The 18,426-nt window shown below is 51.1% G+C and overlaps 1 protein-coding gene across 1 annotated transcript in view; it reads left to right on the top strand.

Annotated features, from left to right (window-relative positions):
- The window catches only part of grm5b (glutamate receptor, metabotropic 5b), a gene marked incomplete at both ends in the record, with an annotated part of 192,040 nt that overhangs the window by 92,219 nt on the left and 81,395 nt on the right, over positions 1–18,426 (top strand). The window contains one exon of the mRNA XM_084461926.1: positions 11,569–11,804. Coding sequence (XP_084318052.1) covers positions 11,569–11,804 — 236 coding nt within the window. The remainder of the gene's footprint in view (positions 1–11,568; positions 11,805–18,426) is intronic.

Below are 18,426 nucleotides of genomic sequence, written 5' to 3'. Positions count from 1 at the left end.
CTACTGTCTACTTTTAATGTTGTTCTTGGGCACCAAAGACAATTACATCAGTTTTATCTTTGTTTAGTTGAAGAAAGTTCTGGCACATTCAATCGTTGATTTGTTCAAGAATGGAGAGGGATTTGGGTGGACACCCACATTTCTAAAGGACTTACCCCCGGACTTACCCGGCAGATCCCTGTTCACCGTGTCAAATCCCTTTGACAGGTCTATGAAGGCGATGAACAAGTCCTTGTGCTGTTCCCTGCATTCCTCCTGAAGCTGACGTGTGACAAAGATCATGTCGACTGCCCCTCTATCCTTTCAGAAACCGCATTGCAACTCTGATGTGATCTGTTCGGATATTGTGGATGTGAGTCTGCAAAGCATGACCTTTGCTAGGACCTTTCCAACAATAGCCAACAAGGAGATTCCCCTACTATTGGAGCAGATGGATTTGTCTCCTTTGTTTTTATAGATAGTCACAATGTTGGCATCTTTCCACTGTTTGGGGACACACTCTCGTCTCCACCTCTAGGATGTAGAGGAGCAGTGTCCATGTGCACAGGTAGCCTCCTTCCTTAAGGATATCAGCGGGGATGTTGTCGGGTCGGGTCCAGAGGTTTTATTGTTTTTCAAGGTTCTGACTGCATGCAGGATTTCTTTGAAGGTTGGGGGGAGGTCTAGATCTGTCAAGGTGGGCTGGTCAGGAAGCTCTGTGAGGACAGACGGATCCACTGGGGCGGCCTGGTTGAGCAGGGTGGTGAAGTGCCCAGCCCACCGCTCCACTACCAGAGCCTGATCCTGGTTGAGCAGGGTGGTGAACTATTGCATTAAAATCACAGAGCAAAATGATTTTGTCACTCCTTGGGATGTAATTGAGTATATTTTCAAGTGTCTGAAAGAAGTGATCCTTCTCTTCATCCTGAGATGTTAAAGTGGGCACAGGCACTTACCAGGGTGAGATGCCCACATTTTGCGTAGAGTCATGAGCCTTTCCCTAACGGCCACTGGTGTTTCGTTAAGCTTGGGTAAGAGGCTGTTTTTAATTGCAAAACCCACTCCATGACGATGTTGTCCTCCCAGGCGGGATCCTTTCCAAAAGAACGTGTAGCCCTCTCCGACCTTGTCTGAGTGCCGCCACATCCAAATTGCAGCACTTCAGCTCGCTTGCGATAAGTGCCGTTTTGCGCTGTGGTCTGTCTTTCCCATGGCTTGCTTCCAGGAGTGTCCTTATGTTCCATGCTACAATCCTAAATGGTATATGTTTCGTTTTTCGACTGCATAGTGCAATGGCCTGGCAGGTGGCCAGGCATCCTGCTCAGGCACAGTGCTGAGTGGGCAATTTTTAGGCCACCTTTTCTATGCCGTTCCCCAGTTGGGGTGGGCAGTGCGGTTTCTAAATAAGGCTGCCCAGACACACAGGGGTCTGCCGGAAGTAGCTGCCACTCAATCCCGGCTGCTAAAGATCATTGCCCTGCGACACTGAAGTGCAGAGTTCCAGCTAAGGGCTCCCAGCTCATTCAGACCTGCTCCCGTAACTGGCACGTCGCCTCCAGGCTTTGTGAGGTCCGAGACTCAGGTAGCAGGAGAAGATACCTGCGCATTGATGGTTATTAAAGTGGCGTGGGGGATGCACCTCTCCCAACGCCACTAACTTGGTTGTGGAGGAGGAGATTCCGATGGCAAGGGGAACCCTAGACGACCGACACTTCCACACAACTGCAGGAGGCTGCCAGAAATCCAGTTTTTCGGAAAACCGCCTCAAAGTGTGCCGCCACAGCTCGCTTTTCTGCCAGGATCTGCTCCATGAGCCTTTTGTGTTCCAAGACACAAGGCAGTGGGGCAGTGGTTGATAGGTGCCAGGGCATGTCCACCGCCTGCACACCATATCTCTGGGGACCACTGCAGCACCAGGATCCCCTGCCAAGTTGGCCTGGGGCCCTTACCGTGTGCGGCCTCGAAGAGGCCTGGCAAGAGTCTTGGGGAAGGAGAGGCTGTGTACTGGCAAGGGAAGACATACGCACAGGGCTGCTTCCTTGTTCACCACCAGGGCGAGAGGCAGCGAGCTGTGAGCGAGAGGGTAGCAGGCAGGTGGGAAGTACGCATGCACCTTCCCTCAAACTAAGCACTACTGCACTAGACGCATCACAACACCCTGCAGGTGCCCCACCTCTCCTGCTACACACACACACACATCCAGTCTCAAATCAGGGTGTAGTTTGGAAGGCTACTGTATGAGAAAATGATCTTTTCTCCTCCTAGGGCTTAGGAAGTCAGAAATGAATATGGAGAGAGAGAAGGGGAGAGAGAGACAGAGAGAGATAGAAAGAAAGAGACGGAGGGAGACAGACATAGAGGGAGAGACAGACAGACAGAGAGGGAGAGAGAGGGAGAAAGAGAGAGGGAGAGAGACAGACATAGAGGGAGAGAGAGAAAGAAAGGAGAGAGAGAGGACAGAGAGTGGGAGAGAGAAAGGAGAGTGAGGGAAGGAGGAAGGGAGGAGAGAGATGGTAGGAAGGAAGGAAGGAAGGAGAGAGAGAAAGAGAGATGGGGAGAGAGAGGGAGGGTGGGAGAGAGAGGAAAAGAGTGGAATATAAATATAATAGGAATAGAATCCAACTCCTTCTGGGAGCAGCACCATCTGGAACTGATTTAGACACCAAACTAATACTTGGAAAATTACAATATTGAACTGATAATCAAAGACAACCAAGCCCCCCTAGATTTCCCCATTACTATGGACATTTCAAAAACTAATTGATTTGTTGTTAGATGGTTTTGATGGTATTGTTGATATGTGTATATTATTGTATGTTAATTTATTGTTGTTTGTCAATGTTGATCATTTTCTGCACTACTTTGGCAATGTGTTTCCCCCCCCCCACTTTCACTCATGCCAATAAAGCTTATTTGAATTTGATTTAAATCTGAGAGAGAGTGTGAGGGAGAGAGAGGAAGAGATGGGTGGGGGGGATGGAAGGAGAGAGAGAGAGAGAGAGAGAGAGATGGGTAGGGGGAGAGAAAGAGAGGATGACAGTGTGGGAGAGAGAGATAACGGTAGGCACCTGCATATATAAGATTTCTCTATTATTATGGTAATAGTTTACATGTTTACATTTGCTTATTTAATACTCCCAAGTAGCTTTGCTAGATTTGCTGAAATTTTAGTGTTGATGGCTAGTGTTTGTGTGTGTGTGTGTGTGTGTGAGCGTGTTGTGTTTGTGTTATTCAGATTGTGTGTGTTATTCATCTGAACTCTAGAAGCTGAGAGGTGTTTTTATAGTTCACGTCTCACTAGAGGAACAGCGAGTGGTGCAGGAGCAGTCCTGTCCCTCTCAGACAAGGTCCTGGGTTCTCTGTCCCTCTCAGACAAGGTCCCGGGTTCTCTGTCCCTCTCAGACAAGGTCCTGGGTTCTCTGTCCCTCTCAGACAAGGTCCTGGGTTCTCTGGCCCTCTCAGACAAGGTCCTGGGTTCTCTAAACCCTCTCAGACAAGGTCCTGGGTTCTCTGGCCCTCTCAGACAAGGTCCTGGGTTCTCTAAACCCTCTCAGACAAGGTCCTGGGTTCTCTGGCCCTCTCAGACAAGGTCCTGGGTTCTCTTAACCCTCTCAGACAAGGTCCTGGGTTCTCTGGCCCTCTCAGACAAGGTCCTGGGTTCTCTAAACCCTCTCAGACAAGGTCCTGGGTTCTCTGGCCCTCTCAGACAAGGTCCTGGGTTCTCTGGCCCTCTCAGACAAGGTCCCGGGTTCTCTGGCCCTCTCAGACAAGGTCCCGGGTTCTCTGTCCCTCTCAGACAAGGTCCTGGGTTCTCTGTCCCTCTCAGACAAGGTCCTGGGTTCTCTGGCCCTCTCAGACAAGGTCCTGGGTTCTCTAAACCCTCTCAGACAAGGTCCTGGGTTCTCTGGCCCTCTCAGACAAGGTCCTGGGTTCTCTAAACCCTCTCAGACAAGGTCCTGGGTTCTCTAGCCCTCTCAGACAAGGTCCTGGGTTCTCTGTCCCTCTCAGACAAGGTCCTGGGTTCTCTGGCCCTCTCAGACAAGGTCCTGGGTTCTCTAAACCCTCTCAGACAAGGTCCTGGGTTCTCTAGCCCTCTCAGACAAGGTCCTGGGTTCTCTGTCCCTCTCAGACAAGGTCCTGGGTTCTCTGTCCCTCTCAGACAAGGTCCTGGGTTCTCTGGCCCTCTCAGACAAGGTCCTGGGTTCTCCAAACCCTCTCAGACAAGGTCCTGGGTTCTCTGGCCCTCTCAGACAAGGTCCTGGGTTCTCTAAACCCTCTCAGACAAGGTCCTGGGTTCTCTGGCCCTCTCAGACAAGGTCCTGAGTTCTCTAAACCCTCTCAGACAAGGTCCTGGGTTCTCTGGCCCTCTCAGACAAGGTCTTGGGTTCTCTAAACCCTCTCAGACAAGGTCCTGGGTTCTCTAGCCCTCTCAGACAAGGTCCTGGGTTCTCTGTCCCTCTCAGACAAGGTCCTGGGTTCTCTGGCCCTCTCAGACAAGGTCCTGGGTTCTCTAAACCCTCTCAGACAAGGTCCTGGGTTCTCTGGCCCTCTCAGACAAGGTCCTGGGTTCTCTAAACCCTCTCAGACAAGGTCCTGGGTTATCTGTCCCTCTCAGAGAAGGTCCTGGGTTCTCTGTCCCTCTCAGACAAGGTCCTGGGTTCTCTGTCTCTCTCAGACAAGGTCCTGGGTTCTCTGGCCCTCTCAGGCAAGGTCCTGGGTTCTCTGGCCCTCTCAGACAAGGTCCTGGGTTCTCTGGCCCTCTCAGACAAGGTCCTGGGTTCCTGACATGGTGCGCAGCTCTCCTCTCAGACAAGGTCCTGGGTTTTCAGGGGTATCTCAGGTTTTTCAGGTGGGGTATCTCTCCAGGGTTTTTTAGGTACCCAGGTGGGGTATCTCCTGGGCCTGTCTGTCTGTTTACATATTATCCCCGTGTTCACAAGGGTACCCCCATTAAGAACCCAGTAGTAAAAACATGCAGGAGAACAGATGGCTCCCACAGTCAGTTCCTGACAGAGACAGACAGGAGCGCTTGGTTGCTCCCCGGGGGCAGCTCACGCACGCTGCCTACTGTCCGCTCCCAGCTGTCCTTGGGGGAAGGACAACGGGATGGGTTAAGAGCAGAGAACATTTCATCAGCGACCCTGATGCATCTGTGTGTGTGTGTGCGTGTGTGTGCACGTGGGTGTGTGTGCGCGTGGGTGTGTGTGTATGTGTGTGTGTTCCCTGTGTTGCCATTACTACACTACTATGTGTTTGAGTCAAGTGCACTAGCATGCCACATGACAAGTGAATTCTTCATTATTCTTCAAATATAATATCACATCATCACCATCATCACCATCATCACCATCATCATCACCATCATCATCACACCATCACCATCATCATCATCACCAACATCATCACCACCATCATCACATCATCATCACCATCATCACCACCATCATCATCACATCATCATCAACATCAACATCATCATCATCATCATCACCACCATCATCACACCATTATCATCATCACCACCATCATCACAGGGCTCTAAGCTAACATTTTTCACTAGGAGCGCATGTGCTCCTAAATGAAAACATTTTGGAGCACAGAAAGAAATTTAGGAGCGCAATGAAGAATTTGAAATACAGTAGGACCCCACTCATCCGAACTTCAGAGATCCGAACCTCCCAGTCTACCGGACAGGCTTAAAAAACTTTTTCTTTTTTTTTGAGCCTGCTATCTAGTTACTGGTAGGATTTTCATTACAGTACTTTACTTGCATTTAAATCTGTCATAATGTACTGTATCCTACTGTAAATAAAAACAGAACTGTATGTAGACCTACATGTTGCCTGTGGTCACGTTTCATTTCTTTGTTAGCCTACTCTAAAGCGGGAAAATGTCGAGCACAAAATGCAAACGAGTCTGCTGCGCAAGAGCTGCATTCCTTGGTAGCCAGAAAGCGCATCAGCAACCTGAAGCAGAGGAGCATCGAGTCATTTTTCGTTCCCAGTTAATGGACTTCAGGAACACATACGTGTTGTGAGCATGTAGATTAGCCTACTAGGCCTACTGTATTTGTTAAATAATAGCCTACAGCCTAGGCCACGTTAGCCTACATCGGTTGTTTTAGAGACTTTCTTTTAGGCTACGATAGCCTAAGACACGACAACTTGTCTGTCATTTCATTTATTTATTTATTGATTATCATTTGCTCTAATTGTTCTAATGTTGGGTTGTTTTTAGGCTATACCATTTTGTTCTGCGAAACAGTAGCCTATCGATGCAGCGTAGGCCTCATTTGAGAATAAAGTACTGTATTTGTTCAAAGCACGCACTCAAGTGGAAATTTGTTTATTTCATTATAAGCTACTGTAGGCCTATTATAGGCTAGGCTATATGAGTTTAGTTGGCTATTTGCTTGCAATTTTGATGCATTTTCAAAGTAGGGTATTAATCGGTCTATTATGAGTCTATATGAAACGAGTATACCACTTATTGAATTTGGTGCATTAACATATGTTTCAGTCATCCGGACATTTCAGAGATACGAACGACCTTCGGTCCCGTTGGGTTCGGATAAGTGGGGTCCTACTGTAAGACATTTTTATTAGCAACACACACATTAGGCCTACTGCCAACAACAATAAACAATAATAACCTGCTCACCATAGGAGCTCTCATCCTCTCGTACTATACTATTCCCACACACTTCATCAGGTGCATTGGTCCTAATGAAGACTATACTATTCCCACACACTTCATCATGTGCATTGGAACATCTTACCCTCCCTGTATCTCTAATGGAACATCTTACCCTCCCTGTATCTCTAATGGAACATTTTACCCTCCCTGTATCTCTAATGGAACATCTTACCCTCCCTGTATCTCTTGCCCTTCCTCCTCCTCCTCCTCTCTCTTTGTCTCTCGCCATCTGTCCATCCCACTCTGACTGTACTATATGGTACACATGGTATATACCATAAAATTGGCACACACTGCTCAAACACACACGCGCGCGCGCACACACACACACACACACACACACACACACATCAGCCATCTGTGCCACCCTGTCAATGCCTATATGTTTGTACCTGTGTGCTTGTGTTTATCACTGTGTGTGTGTGTGTGTGTGTGTGCATGTGTGTGTGTGTGTGTGTGTGTGTGTGTGTGTGTGTGTGTGTGTGTGTGTGTGTGTGTGAACCTGTTTGTGTTGGACTGTGAGGAGTCTAGAAGGGTAGAACAGTCACGCTGCAGCCAAAATGCATCATTTGACCTAGATTATCTATCTGGATTTGGCTAGGTGGTGTGTGTGTGTGTGTGTGTGTGTGTGTGTGTGTGTGTGTGTTAAGTGTGTGCCAAAGATTTTATGAAAATTTGGCATCAGATATAATTAATAAAGCGTTTTGATGTCACACCTCCCCCTTCATCCATCTGCTCTGTTCTCTCTCTCTCCCTCTCTTTCTCTCCCTCTCTCTCTCCCTCTCTCTATATATCCCTCTCTCTCTTTCTCTCCCTCTCTCTCTCCCTCTCTCTATATCTCCCTCTCTCTCCCTTGCTCTCTCTCTCTCTCTCTTTCACACAGTCAAAGTCAATTGTATTTATATAGCACATACTAATGGACTAATCACTTTCTTTGGTAGTCCAGATAGGAGAGTGCTGTGGTAATTTACCTTGGCCAGGGAGCTCAATGACAGCACACTGGCCAGGGAGCTCAATGACAGCACGCTGGCCAGGGACCTCAATGACAGCACGCTGGCCAGGGACCTCAATGATAGCACGCTGGCCAGGGAGCTCAATGATAGCACGCTGGCCAGGGACCTCAATGATAGCACGCTGGCCAGGGACCTCAATGATTGCATGCTGGCCCATTACATGTCTGCCCCGGCGCCTTCTCTTATATAAATCTTATATAAATTCATGCAGGTCTGCTGCTACATCTAGATCAAGATATCTCTGAAACAGACAACAGGACAATATTATACACCAAGAGTGTTCAATAGAGTATAGGCTATTGTGAAACATTGTAAAAACATAATAATAAATTAAATAAATAAATAAAAACAAATACTTTTTTTTAAAGGACACCATTGGAGTACAATACAATAGTGAGTCAGTGCTGATAGGGCACAGTTGTGGAATGTATAGGACTTACTTGCACATAGTCATGGCGAATCTCCTTGATTCTGGCAGTGTTCCTGTCAAAAAGAACCCTGTACCCCTGCTTCATCCTCATGGAGTTGCGTTGGAGAACACGCTCCACTGTGGATAAATTCACTGTTGCTATATTTTGGAATATGTGTTGGTCTGCAATGATTGCATCTTGGATTTGTCGGAGGGTTATGACATTGTTCGCCAGCACCATGTTGACTACTGCAGACTCCTGCTCATCTGTGAGGAGTCTTCCTCTCCCACCACGTTGTGGTAATCTTGCAGTTCTGCAAAAGATAGACAAAGACAAATACAGCAAGGTCCTTGCAACACTCATTGAATACTGTATTGATATGCAGTACTACAGTAAGGCGAGTAGGTTTCTTACCTATGCTCATTTCTGAAAGTCAGAATTATTGAGGCAACCAAGAAGCGACTCAAGTTGGGTTGAACCCTCTGGCCAGCCTCCCTCATGGGCAAACCATGGTTGACCACATGATCAATGACAGTGGCCCTAATCTCATCAAAGATTATGGTTCTCCTTTCTCCTCCTCGTCCTCTTCCTCCTTGTCGTCCTCCTCCACCTCCTCCTCCTTGTCCTGCTCCTCCTTGTCCTCCTCCTCCTTGTCCTCTTCCTCCTCCTCCTTGTCCTCTCCCGCCTCCTCTTACTCTCACTCCTCCTCCTTGTCATCTTCGTCCTCCTACTCCTTGTCCTCTTCCTCCACCTCCTCCTCCTTGTCCTCTTCCTCCTCTTACTCTCACTCCTCTGCCTTGCTGCTCACCTCTCTCTTCTATGTTGCCACCATCCATTGTTCTCCAAACAAATCAGGAACCCATCTGTGACCCTTTTATGGCAAATAGCTGATGGCAAATTGCACAACAGCCTTAAGAGTTTAGAGAAAGAGGAAAGTGTGCATTGTGCATTAGAGCAAACAGCAGCATTTGATTTAGATTTGCCTACAGAAATCTTCTGGCCATACTGTAGATGCAGAGACCACAGCTGGCTGAATGTCTCTCTATCGTAGGTTCAATCTGATGGAATGGGACCTGAGATAGTCCCTTGCTTACCAGCACTCTTATGTCCTTAGTCAGATTCCCAAAGTGGTTTCTGAGCTCCTCAGATCTTGCTGCCATAACATCGTTTGAGCCAATGTGCAGCGCAACACGACTCAGGTTTGGTAGCTGCTTGTTGATGGTTGGAAACAACTTCTGAAGGTCGACAACTTGGGCTCCAGGGAAACGCATGGTCCTAGCGTTCGTAACAGTGACATCTCTGACCATGGAGCTTCCAATGACGGCAAGTGGGGGATCCATCCGGGCCGGGGCCTGTGATTGGCCTCCCCCAAATCCCGCCCCATTCCTGTCACCCCGGTGATTGTGATCACATAACGGTGCCACCCTCCGCTTGTCCAGGGAGGAGTCAGCTCCGCCGCCCGGCTCACCAGTCCAGTGGAGGTCATGGGACGGGCATGAGGGGTGAGCTGGTGGTTGGGAAGGGAGGGTTTCTCCCTGCTCCTGCTTCCCCCTGATCACTGGGGTGGTTGGCAAGGGAGGGTTTCTCCCTGCTCCTACTTCCCCCTGATCACTGGGGTGGTTGGCAAGGGAGGGTTTCTCACTGCTCCTACTTCCCCCTGATCACTGTGGTTGGACACGATAGGAGCGCCTACCGTAGGTTTCTCCTGTGGATCTTCTGCCGGGGCTCAGGACGGTGTGGCGTGGAGGAGACTGACACTTTTGGTTTAGACCCCAGCCGGGGCCGGTGGTCTTCACCCAAGGCCAGGGGTCTTCATCCAGGGCCTGGTCTTCATCCAGGGCCAGTGGTCTTCATCCAGGGTCTGGTATTCATCCAGGGCCGGTGGTCTTCATCCAGGGCCAGGGGTCTTCATCCAGGGCCTGGTCTTCATCCAGGGCTAGTGGTCTTCATCCAGGGCCAGTGGTCTTCATCCAGGACCAGTGGTCTTCATCCAGGGCCAGTGGTCTTCATCCAGGGCCAGGCAGCATGCTGGTGAGGGACAGCGTGTCCAGTCCTCCAGTAGGGGCATCTCAGCATCTATGGTGATCCACCAATCGATGAGCTGTTCATCCTCTTTGATTTGGTGGAGGACGGATATTCTTCCCTCCAGCTCAGTGATGTCTGTCTCTTGCAGATGCGGCCGATGTGTCCTGGTGGTGAGGGCGGCATTATAGTGCCCGATGTAAGTCGCTGGGGAAAGAGGAACAGCTCTGGCCAATACAGGAGTAGTGAGGGAAAAGGTGCTACTGATGTAGCATGATAGGCTGGCAGGCAAACAGTGGCACAGGGCGAGATTACTCGCATGGACTCGGGAGTCCACGGCAGAGAGTAGACTTGCTAGCATTAGCTAGCATTAGCTGTTGGGAACTAGACATACCGGCACAGGCCCAAAGACTGAGCCTGTTGTGATGGAATGGCCTCCGGTAAGCAGGTTAGATAGCCGAGGACTCCTCCTGGGTTGGTGTAGTTGCTGGCAATTGCAGATGGGAAAGGCAGCAGAGATATGTGCAGTCTCCGTTGACTAGCAAGCTAGCACCCATGCTAAAAACAAGCCGGGTTTAGCACTATGATAGCACAGGTGCGTGGTACCTCTGTGTGTGTGTGTGTCTGTCTGTCTGTCTGCGCTAGGGTATATTTGTGTGTCTGTCTCTGTGCTTACTGTAGGCTAGGTGTTAGTGTGTGTGTGTGTGTGTTGTGTGTGTGACGTCACATGCGTCAGTGCGGGTGTCAGGCACAGTAGGGGAAAGTCATTTGGTCGTTTTTATAACATCTAGCCTAAACTGACTATTTAACATCTAACTGCACACACACAACTGCTAACGTTAATGTAGATGATGTGAGAAAAGCTTGTCTGTGTCTCTGCACTAGGGTGTGTGTGTGTGTTTCTCTACACTAGGGTGTGTGTGTGTGTGTCTCTGCACTAGGGTGTGTGTGTCTCTCTGCACTAGGGTGTGTGTGTGTGTCTGCGCTAGGGTGTGTGTGTGTGTGCGCGCGTGTGCGTGTGTGTGCGTGTGTCTCTGCGCTAGGGTGTGTGTGTGTGTGTGAGAGAGAGAGAGCAATCTAGGCCGTTTACTGTTGGTCATTATGTTCAGAAGCAGACTAAACCCACTGTGGAGAGCAGTCATTGTCCCAATGAAAACAGTCCTGCAAATCGGGTTTATTGGATAATGAGTAGTCAGGAGTGCTATGAAGCAAACATGCTCCCCGACCAAAACAGCTTCATTATCCAACACATGAGCTCCTCTATTATTATAACTATATTATAACAACTGCATGGCAATAAAACAAATTGTGATTGTGATGATTGAACATGTGAATGGTGTGCTGGTTTCTACAATGGAGAGTTTGGATACTTGATTGTGATTGAACATGTGAATGGTGTGCTGGTGTCTTGGACCTGTCTGACGTTGTAACGCATGTTTCCTCCTCAGTGATGGCTGGGCGGACCGCTACGACGTGACGGATGGCTACGTGCGCGAGGCAGCGGGCGGGATCACCATCAAGCTGCAGTCCGCCGACGTCAAGTGGTTCGACGACTACTACCTGAAGCTCCGTCCCGACAGCAACCTCCGCAACCCCTGGTTCCCCGAGTTCTGGCAGCATCGCTTCCACTGCCGCCTGAAAGGCCACGCCCAGGAGAACATGAAGTTCAACCGCACCTGCAGCAGTGAGTACACACACACACACACTCTCTCTCTCACACACACACACACACTCTCTCTCTCTCTCTCACACACACACACACACTCTTTCTCACACACACACACTCTCTCTCTCTCTCTCTCTCTCACACACACACACTCTCTCTCTTTCTCTCTCTCACACACACACACACACACACACACACACACACACACACACTCTCACACACGCACACTCTCACACACACATACTCTCTCACACACACACACTCTCACACACACACTCTCTCACACACTCTCTCACACACACACACACACACACACACACACACACACACACACACACACACACACACACACACGTACCCAGGTACAGTGGGGAGCTTCTAGCACTAGCACAGTGCTGCGGGTTTTTCACCATTGCAGTATTTCACAGGGAAATCTCGTGGGATTTCAGCCGGGTGTTATTTAATTTCAGTGATGCACCACCACCAGGTGGCGTCTTTGAGCAGATTTAGCAGGCTTGGCTCACAGTGTATTTCTCCTATAGTTTACAAATGATCATTGAATTTTCCATTTTTGCATTTTGTTCAATGTCATTAAATGTAATGTAAACAGTTGTCTTGTGGTACTATTTCTGGGGCCTATTACGAAAAGCCTACTGAGATATTTGGCAAGCGGACACATTTTTGCATGATACAGCCACATACCACTAGCATAACCTTTATCATAATGTATATATACTTTTATATATATACATATTTTGTAAGGGCCTTTATGTGTTGTATAACCCTAATATAACACAAATGGCTATTTTCCGATTGTTTGCAATTAACGGGATAAACAGCTTGTTGGTGTAAGAGTTATTCCACATTCATTTAGAGATAGCCTACAGTACTTGTCAGACAGCCTTACAAGTCTTAAAATGAAAGCAAAATGAATCTTACACAAATCGATCAATGCCATGGCTATACTGGTGACATAATCAATCAATCAATCAAAACTTAATTTACATAATTGCATGCAATCAAAATTAACAAATGAAAAGCAATGGGTAGACTATTCAGTCACCTATTTAACAACGCTTTGACAGTCATCAAATAGGCTATGGGTGTCCTATCTCACCGCTGAGGTGATGAGAGAGACTATACATAACCCTATCATACCTGACTCGCTAATTAGGTGGGATAGCTTGCAGAAGCTAGCCCAACTTGTGATATTCCCACTGTTTCTTTCCTTCTGTCTTTCTTTCTTATTCTAGTTCTCCCCAGTTTTTTGGCCCTTAACTACTTCTTCATACTTTGTGCTAGAAACGTAATTCAAACGTTCATCATCTTTAGCTCTTTAACGGATCCATGCAAATTTTTGATATTTTTTATAGTTTTTTAGAAATGTAACTTTTAAAACTATTTTTTGTCCCATTTAAACTGCTTGAAACTGCTTTTGGAATGTTCAGAAACGAAGGTTACGTATTGTAACCCCAGTTCTACGAGTGGAGCGGAGCCCCATAGGGGGGCGCTAGCGCTCCTATTGGTAACCCATGTTGGCATGCCAACAACCAATCTGAAGATAAACATGTACTCTTATCGTCCTAACCAATCACAGACCCCCCACCTACTATAAAGGTGGCTAAACCCCAGCAATCTGCTCTCCCACACTAAGTCAGACGAGCTAGAAAGCTAGAGGCAGGGCCCGGAAAAAACCCGCTCCACTCGTAGAACTGGGGTTACAATACGTAACCCGTACAATACGTAACCTTCGTTCTACATCGTGGAGCTACGCCCCATAGGGGGGCGCTAGCGCTCCTATTGGTAATAGGCGGAGCTCCAGCGATGCCCACAATGTACGCGGGCCAGGCCGACATTAAAACATCAACCCACTGGAGGCAAGGGAGTACACAAGCACCACACAGTAGTAAAGTGCAACTCCCACCACCCGAACCCCAACGGAGGGCCGGTCAGGCAATAAGACGGGCGGACGAGGCAAAGGACCGCAAACGGAACGCAAGGGTCCCCTGGTGTCCACCAGGAGCTAAAAACCAAAGGCCGCGCACCCCGCACAGGGGGCGGAACAATGGTCAAGCTGCATAAACATGCAAGTAAAATTGGCCGGGAAGTTACCGACCAACACAGCCACGCCATCTCAGGGCGTGGCCCTAGCAGCGACACTCAGGACAGAGTCTGCCAGGGAGCTAGATGGCACATCCAGTAGATAGAAGCGGATAAAAGGCGACGGCGACGCCCAGGACGCCGCAGCACAGATATCCTCCACACACACCCCTTGAAAGAGCGCAACCGAAGCGGCAACTCCTCTAGTGGAGTGCGCGCGCACCCGGCCAGGCAAAGGGCGACCTGCCGCGGTATACGCAGCAGAGATGCCCTCACAAAGCCAGCGAGAGAGGCGCTGCTTGGAAAGGGGGGAGCCCAGCTTGCCCACACCGTAGCATACGAGCAGCTGAGGCGTGGTCCTGAACGAGGCCGTGCGCCTAATGAAAACAGAGAGCGCACGGACCGGGCACAAGAGATGCAACCGGGCGCCCTCCACCGAGCAGTGCGGAGGAGTAGAAAAGGCGCGCAGCTCCAGAGGCCTAGCTCTATAAGAGTGCCTAACCACCTTGGGCAGGAAAACCGGGTTGGGCCTCAGAACGGCCTTACTGCCGTCCCCAGTGATGGTGAGGCAGCCCGGCTGCGTCGACAGCGCACACAGATCACTCACTCGCTTACCCGAGGATAATGCGAGGAGCAATGCCGTTTTGATAGACATCCATCTGAGATCAACCTGCTCCAAAGGCTCGAACGGCACCTTGCACAGTGCGTCCAAAACCAGTGACAGATCCCACTGGGGGGCCAAGGCTCTGACAGGTGGTCTAAGCCGGACCACACCCGTCAAAAAACGCCTGACCAGAGGGTGAGCAAAGACCGTAGTCCTAGCAAACCCCTCATGGCATGCTGAAATAGCAGCCGCATACACCCTAATGGTGGAGGCAGCAAGCCCCAGGTCCAACAGATGTTGTAGGTAGGAGAGCACTGACTCAACTGAGCAGGTCTCCGGGTCTACATCTTCCTCATCACACCAACGCACGAAAGACTCCCACTTCCCAGCGTACAGCTTAGAAGTAGAGCCAGCACGCGCGCTCTGAATAGTGCTGATCACAGCCGCGGAGAGACCCCTCCGAGCTAACCTGCGCCGTTCAGTAACCAGGCCACCAAGCGCTGACCCAGAACCGGGGGGGCCTGTATCGTGCCGCCCGCCTGGGACAGGGCATCCCGCCTGTACGGAATGAGCCAAGGGCGAACCTGAACCAGAGCCATCAGTTCCGCGAACCATCGCGCACTGGGACGGTCTGGCGCAACTAGGATCACTGTCCGACGTTCGGACCGTATTCTGGTCAACAGCATAGGAATGATCGCCACTGGGGGGAAGGCATAGAGCAGGCCCTCCGGCCAAGGGGTGTGCGCAAAGGCGTCCACTCCCAGCGGGGGACTGTCCGTCCGACTCAGAGAGAACCAAAGAGGACAGTGAGCATTCTCCCTTGTGGCGAACAGGTCCACCTTCGCACGACCGAAGCGCGCCCAAAGATGTGACACAATCTGAGGATGCAGCCTCCACTCGTCGTGGCGCGGCCCGCCTCTCGACATGAGGTCGGCGCCGACATTCAAGTGGCCCGGAATGTGCTGAGCCTGGAGGGAGCTCAGATTGGAGCTCGCCCACAGCCACAACCTCACCGCCGTGCGATGAAGAGCCACTGAGCGGACACCACCCTGACGGTTGATGTAAGCTACCGTGGCACGGTTGTCTGAGCGCACTAGCACAGGGAGCCCCCTCAGCGCAGGTGCAAAGTGCTGAAGAACCAGCAACACAGTCTCCAGCTCTAGGAGATTGATGTGCCTGTTCTCGCCAGGAGGCCAACGGCCCCCCACGGCTTGGGACAGGCACGTCCCTCCCCAGCCGGAGAGGGACGCGTCCGTGAAAATCGGTATGCGGAACGACACCCTGCCTAGAGGGACACCACGCGCGATGATGCGCGGGTTCCTCCAGAAAGCCAGGTCCGCAGCCAGGGACCCGGGCAACGTCACCATCTTGAATTTGTCCCTGATGACATTCAGACGAAGACGTGCGAACCAACGTTGTAAGCCACGCATGTGCAGGAGGCCCAGTGGAACCACCGCGTGGGCCGATGACATTAAGCCCAGCAAACGCATCACCGTCAGAGCCGTGGCCACCCTCCCTGGCAGGCAGATAGAGAGTGCCTGGGCCAGAGCATCGCGCCTCGGAGCCGCCAGGGACGCGCGCATCGAGACAGAGTCCAAGTTGAGACCCAGATAAATGACAGACTGAGACGGGCGCAGCGTGCTCTTTTCCCAGTTGATGGCGAATCCCAAGCCTGTGAGATGAGTCACAAGCTGGGAGGTGTGCGACCTGGCCTGAGCGGCTGACGAGGCGAGGATCAGAAGGTCGTCCAGGTAGGCGAGCACTCTGATGCCCTCGCGCCTCAGCGGTAGAATCGCCGTTTCTAAGCACTTGGAAAACACCAGAGGAGCCAGCGCATAACCGAACGGGAGCCTGGTGTACTCGTAAGCCACACCCTGGACGGCAAAACGCAGAAACTTTCTGTGACCCTCTCTGATGGGAACATGAAAGTATGCGTCCTTTAGATCTATGCTTGTGAAGAAGTCTCCCTGGAGAACGGAGTCCAACAGGTGCCTCACTGTGAGCATACGAAAATGCCGTTTGGCTACGCATTTGTTCAGAAGGCGCAGGTCGAGGATGGGACGCATCCCCCCTGTTCGCTTCGGGACGAGGAAGTAACGAGAGTAAAATCCCGCCCCCGAGCGGCTCGGTGGAACCACCGCTATCGCCTCCTTGGATAGGAGCTCCGCTATCTCCGACTGGAGAGCGTTCTCCTGCCGCGGACCCGAGACCACAGTCTCCACCACCCCGGTGAAGGACGGAGGGTGGGCGATAAACTGAATCGCATACCCAGATGTCAGGATGCGAAACAGCCAGCGAGGGAGGCATGGCAACCGCATCCACGCCACTCTGCATCGCGAGAGAGGGCCCGCCGCCGTGCGCGGGACGTTCGCCAGAAAGCGATCGTATTCTAGAACGGCCCCGACCGCCACCGCTGGCACCTCCCCACCCGTGGGGGCTGCAGCAGTCCAAGGGGGGCCGCATATGAAAGGGAGGCGAACCGCAGACACTGTCATCACACACCGACTTGAAGTGGGGGCAACATCAATGTCAGAACAGTGTAAACGTCCTCCAGAGCCTGGAGACATAAGCCCGTAAGTAGCCCGAGAGCTGTTGTGAAAATCAACTAACATGTCTGCAGACAGTGGGGCCGCGTTAGTGTATGCACATGAAGAGGACACCGACTTAACCTGTGTAGCGGTAGCCCTTGTATCGCTCACAACGCAAGGAAAAGGAGCATCGCTCTCATATGCAAATGAGGCAGACGGCTGAAGTAGCGGAGCCCAGTCATTGTATGCAAATGAGGCCGCTGCCGACATAGACTCAGTCTGTGTGGAGGCAGACGCCTTTGAACTTGCCGCGAAAAGTCGGGGAATCTTGCTCCCATATGCAAATGAGGCAGACGACCCATACCGATGCAGCGCAACAGAGGGAACCAATGACGTACGATCATTCAAATTTGAAGTATAGCAGAGCGAGCACTCAATTTCAAATGAAGTTCGCTTAACGGTCCTAACGATATCAACCGTCTCTCGGGCTGTGTGCGAGAGTAGCTTAGTCGAACGAGACACAGGGGCTTCATTTCCCAGCCGTTCACGATGGTGCGGTACACGAATACCTGCGCTCACCGTAGAAGTAGCAGAGAACGCCTTCCCAGTATTACACACCAAGCGAGACACAGGATTAACTCTATGGCGAGCCTTTCTCTTGGAAACGGAAAGTCTAGCTGCCGAAAGCTGACCCGTAGAGGGGGAAGGCTGCCCGACAAACTTCCTTGATATCCCCGCCGGGGTAGGAAGAGTAGCCAGGCTAGCGCTAGCTAACTGAGTGGATGAACTGGCCCGTAGTTTACTTGAGACATGATAACGGGGCAGAACAGCGCTACCCTCCATGGACTTAATTCTCTCGGCAGAGAGCGGAGGGGCAGGCGCAACCATCTCAGAACCAGAACCCAGAGACACATAGCATCAGACTGTCGAGCATGGAAATGACACAAGTGACCACCGGTGTACACATGAACATGCTCTTTATTGTGCGAACCCCTAATACAGGGACTACAACCATCCTCTAACGTGAGGGGAGGGCCATAGGGAACAATAGCAGCCTGAGCAGACGTTAATTGTCACGCATTAGTGCCGGGCTTCTTTCTCTTCCACTGCGGAGCAGGACCTTGGCGAGCGGTGGAAGGAGCATGGGGAGCCTGAGCGGATCGCTGGTTCGCGGGAGGGGGACCGGGGGCAGCCCTCGGAGGGGCGGACCTCGCCTTCCTCTTCCTCCTCTTTACGGGGGCACGGGAGGCAGCAGACTGGGTCCTCTTGACCCCGAGATGCCTGGCCACCAGCTTGGACTGCTCCTCAACTTTGCCGAGGCGTTCCAGGGTTTCGCCGGCGGCAGAGCCGAACAGCCCGGACCGGTAGATGGGAGCGTTCAGCAGAGCCGTGCGAGCTGTGTCGTTCA

The sequence above is a fragment of the Borostomias antarcticus genome (genome assembly GCF_949987555.1).
Source record: "Borostomias antarcticus genome assembly, chromosome: 1".
NCBI lineage: Eukaryota > Metazoa > Chordata > Actinopteri > Stomiiformes > Stomiidae > Borostomias > Borostomias antarcticus.
This window is presented reverse-complemented; position numbering and strand designations above follow the sequence as displayed.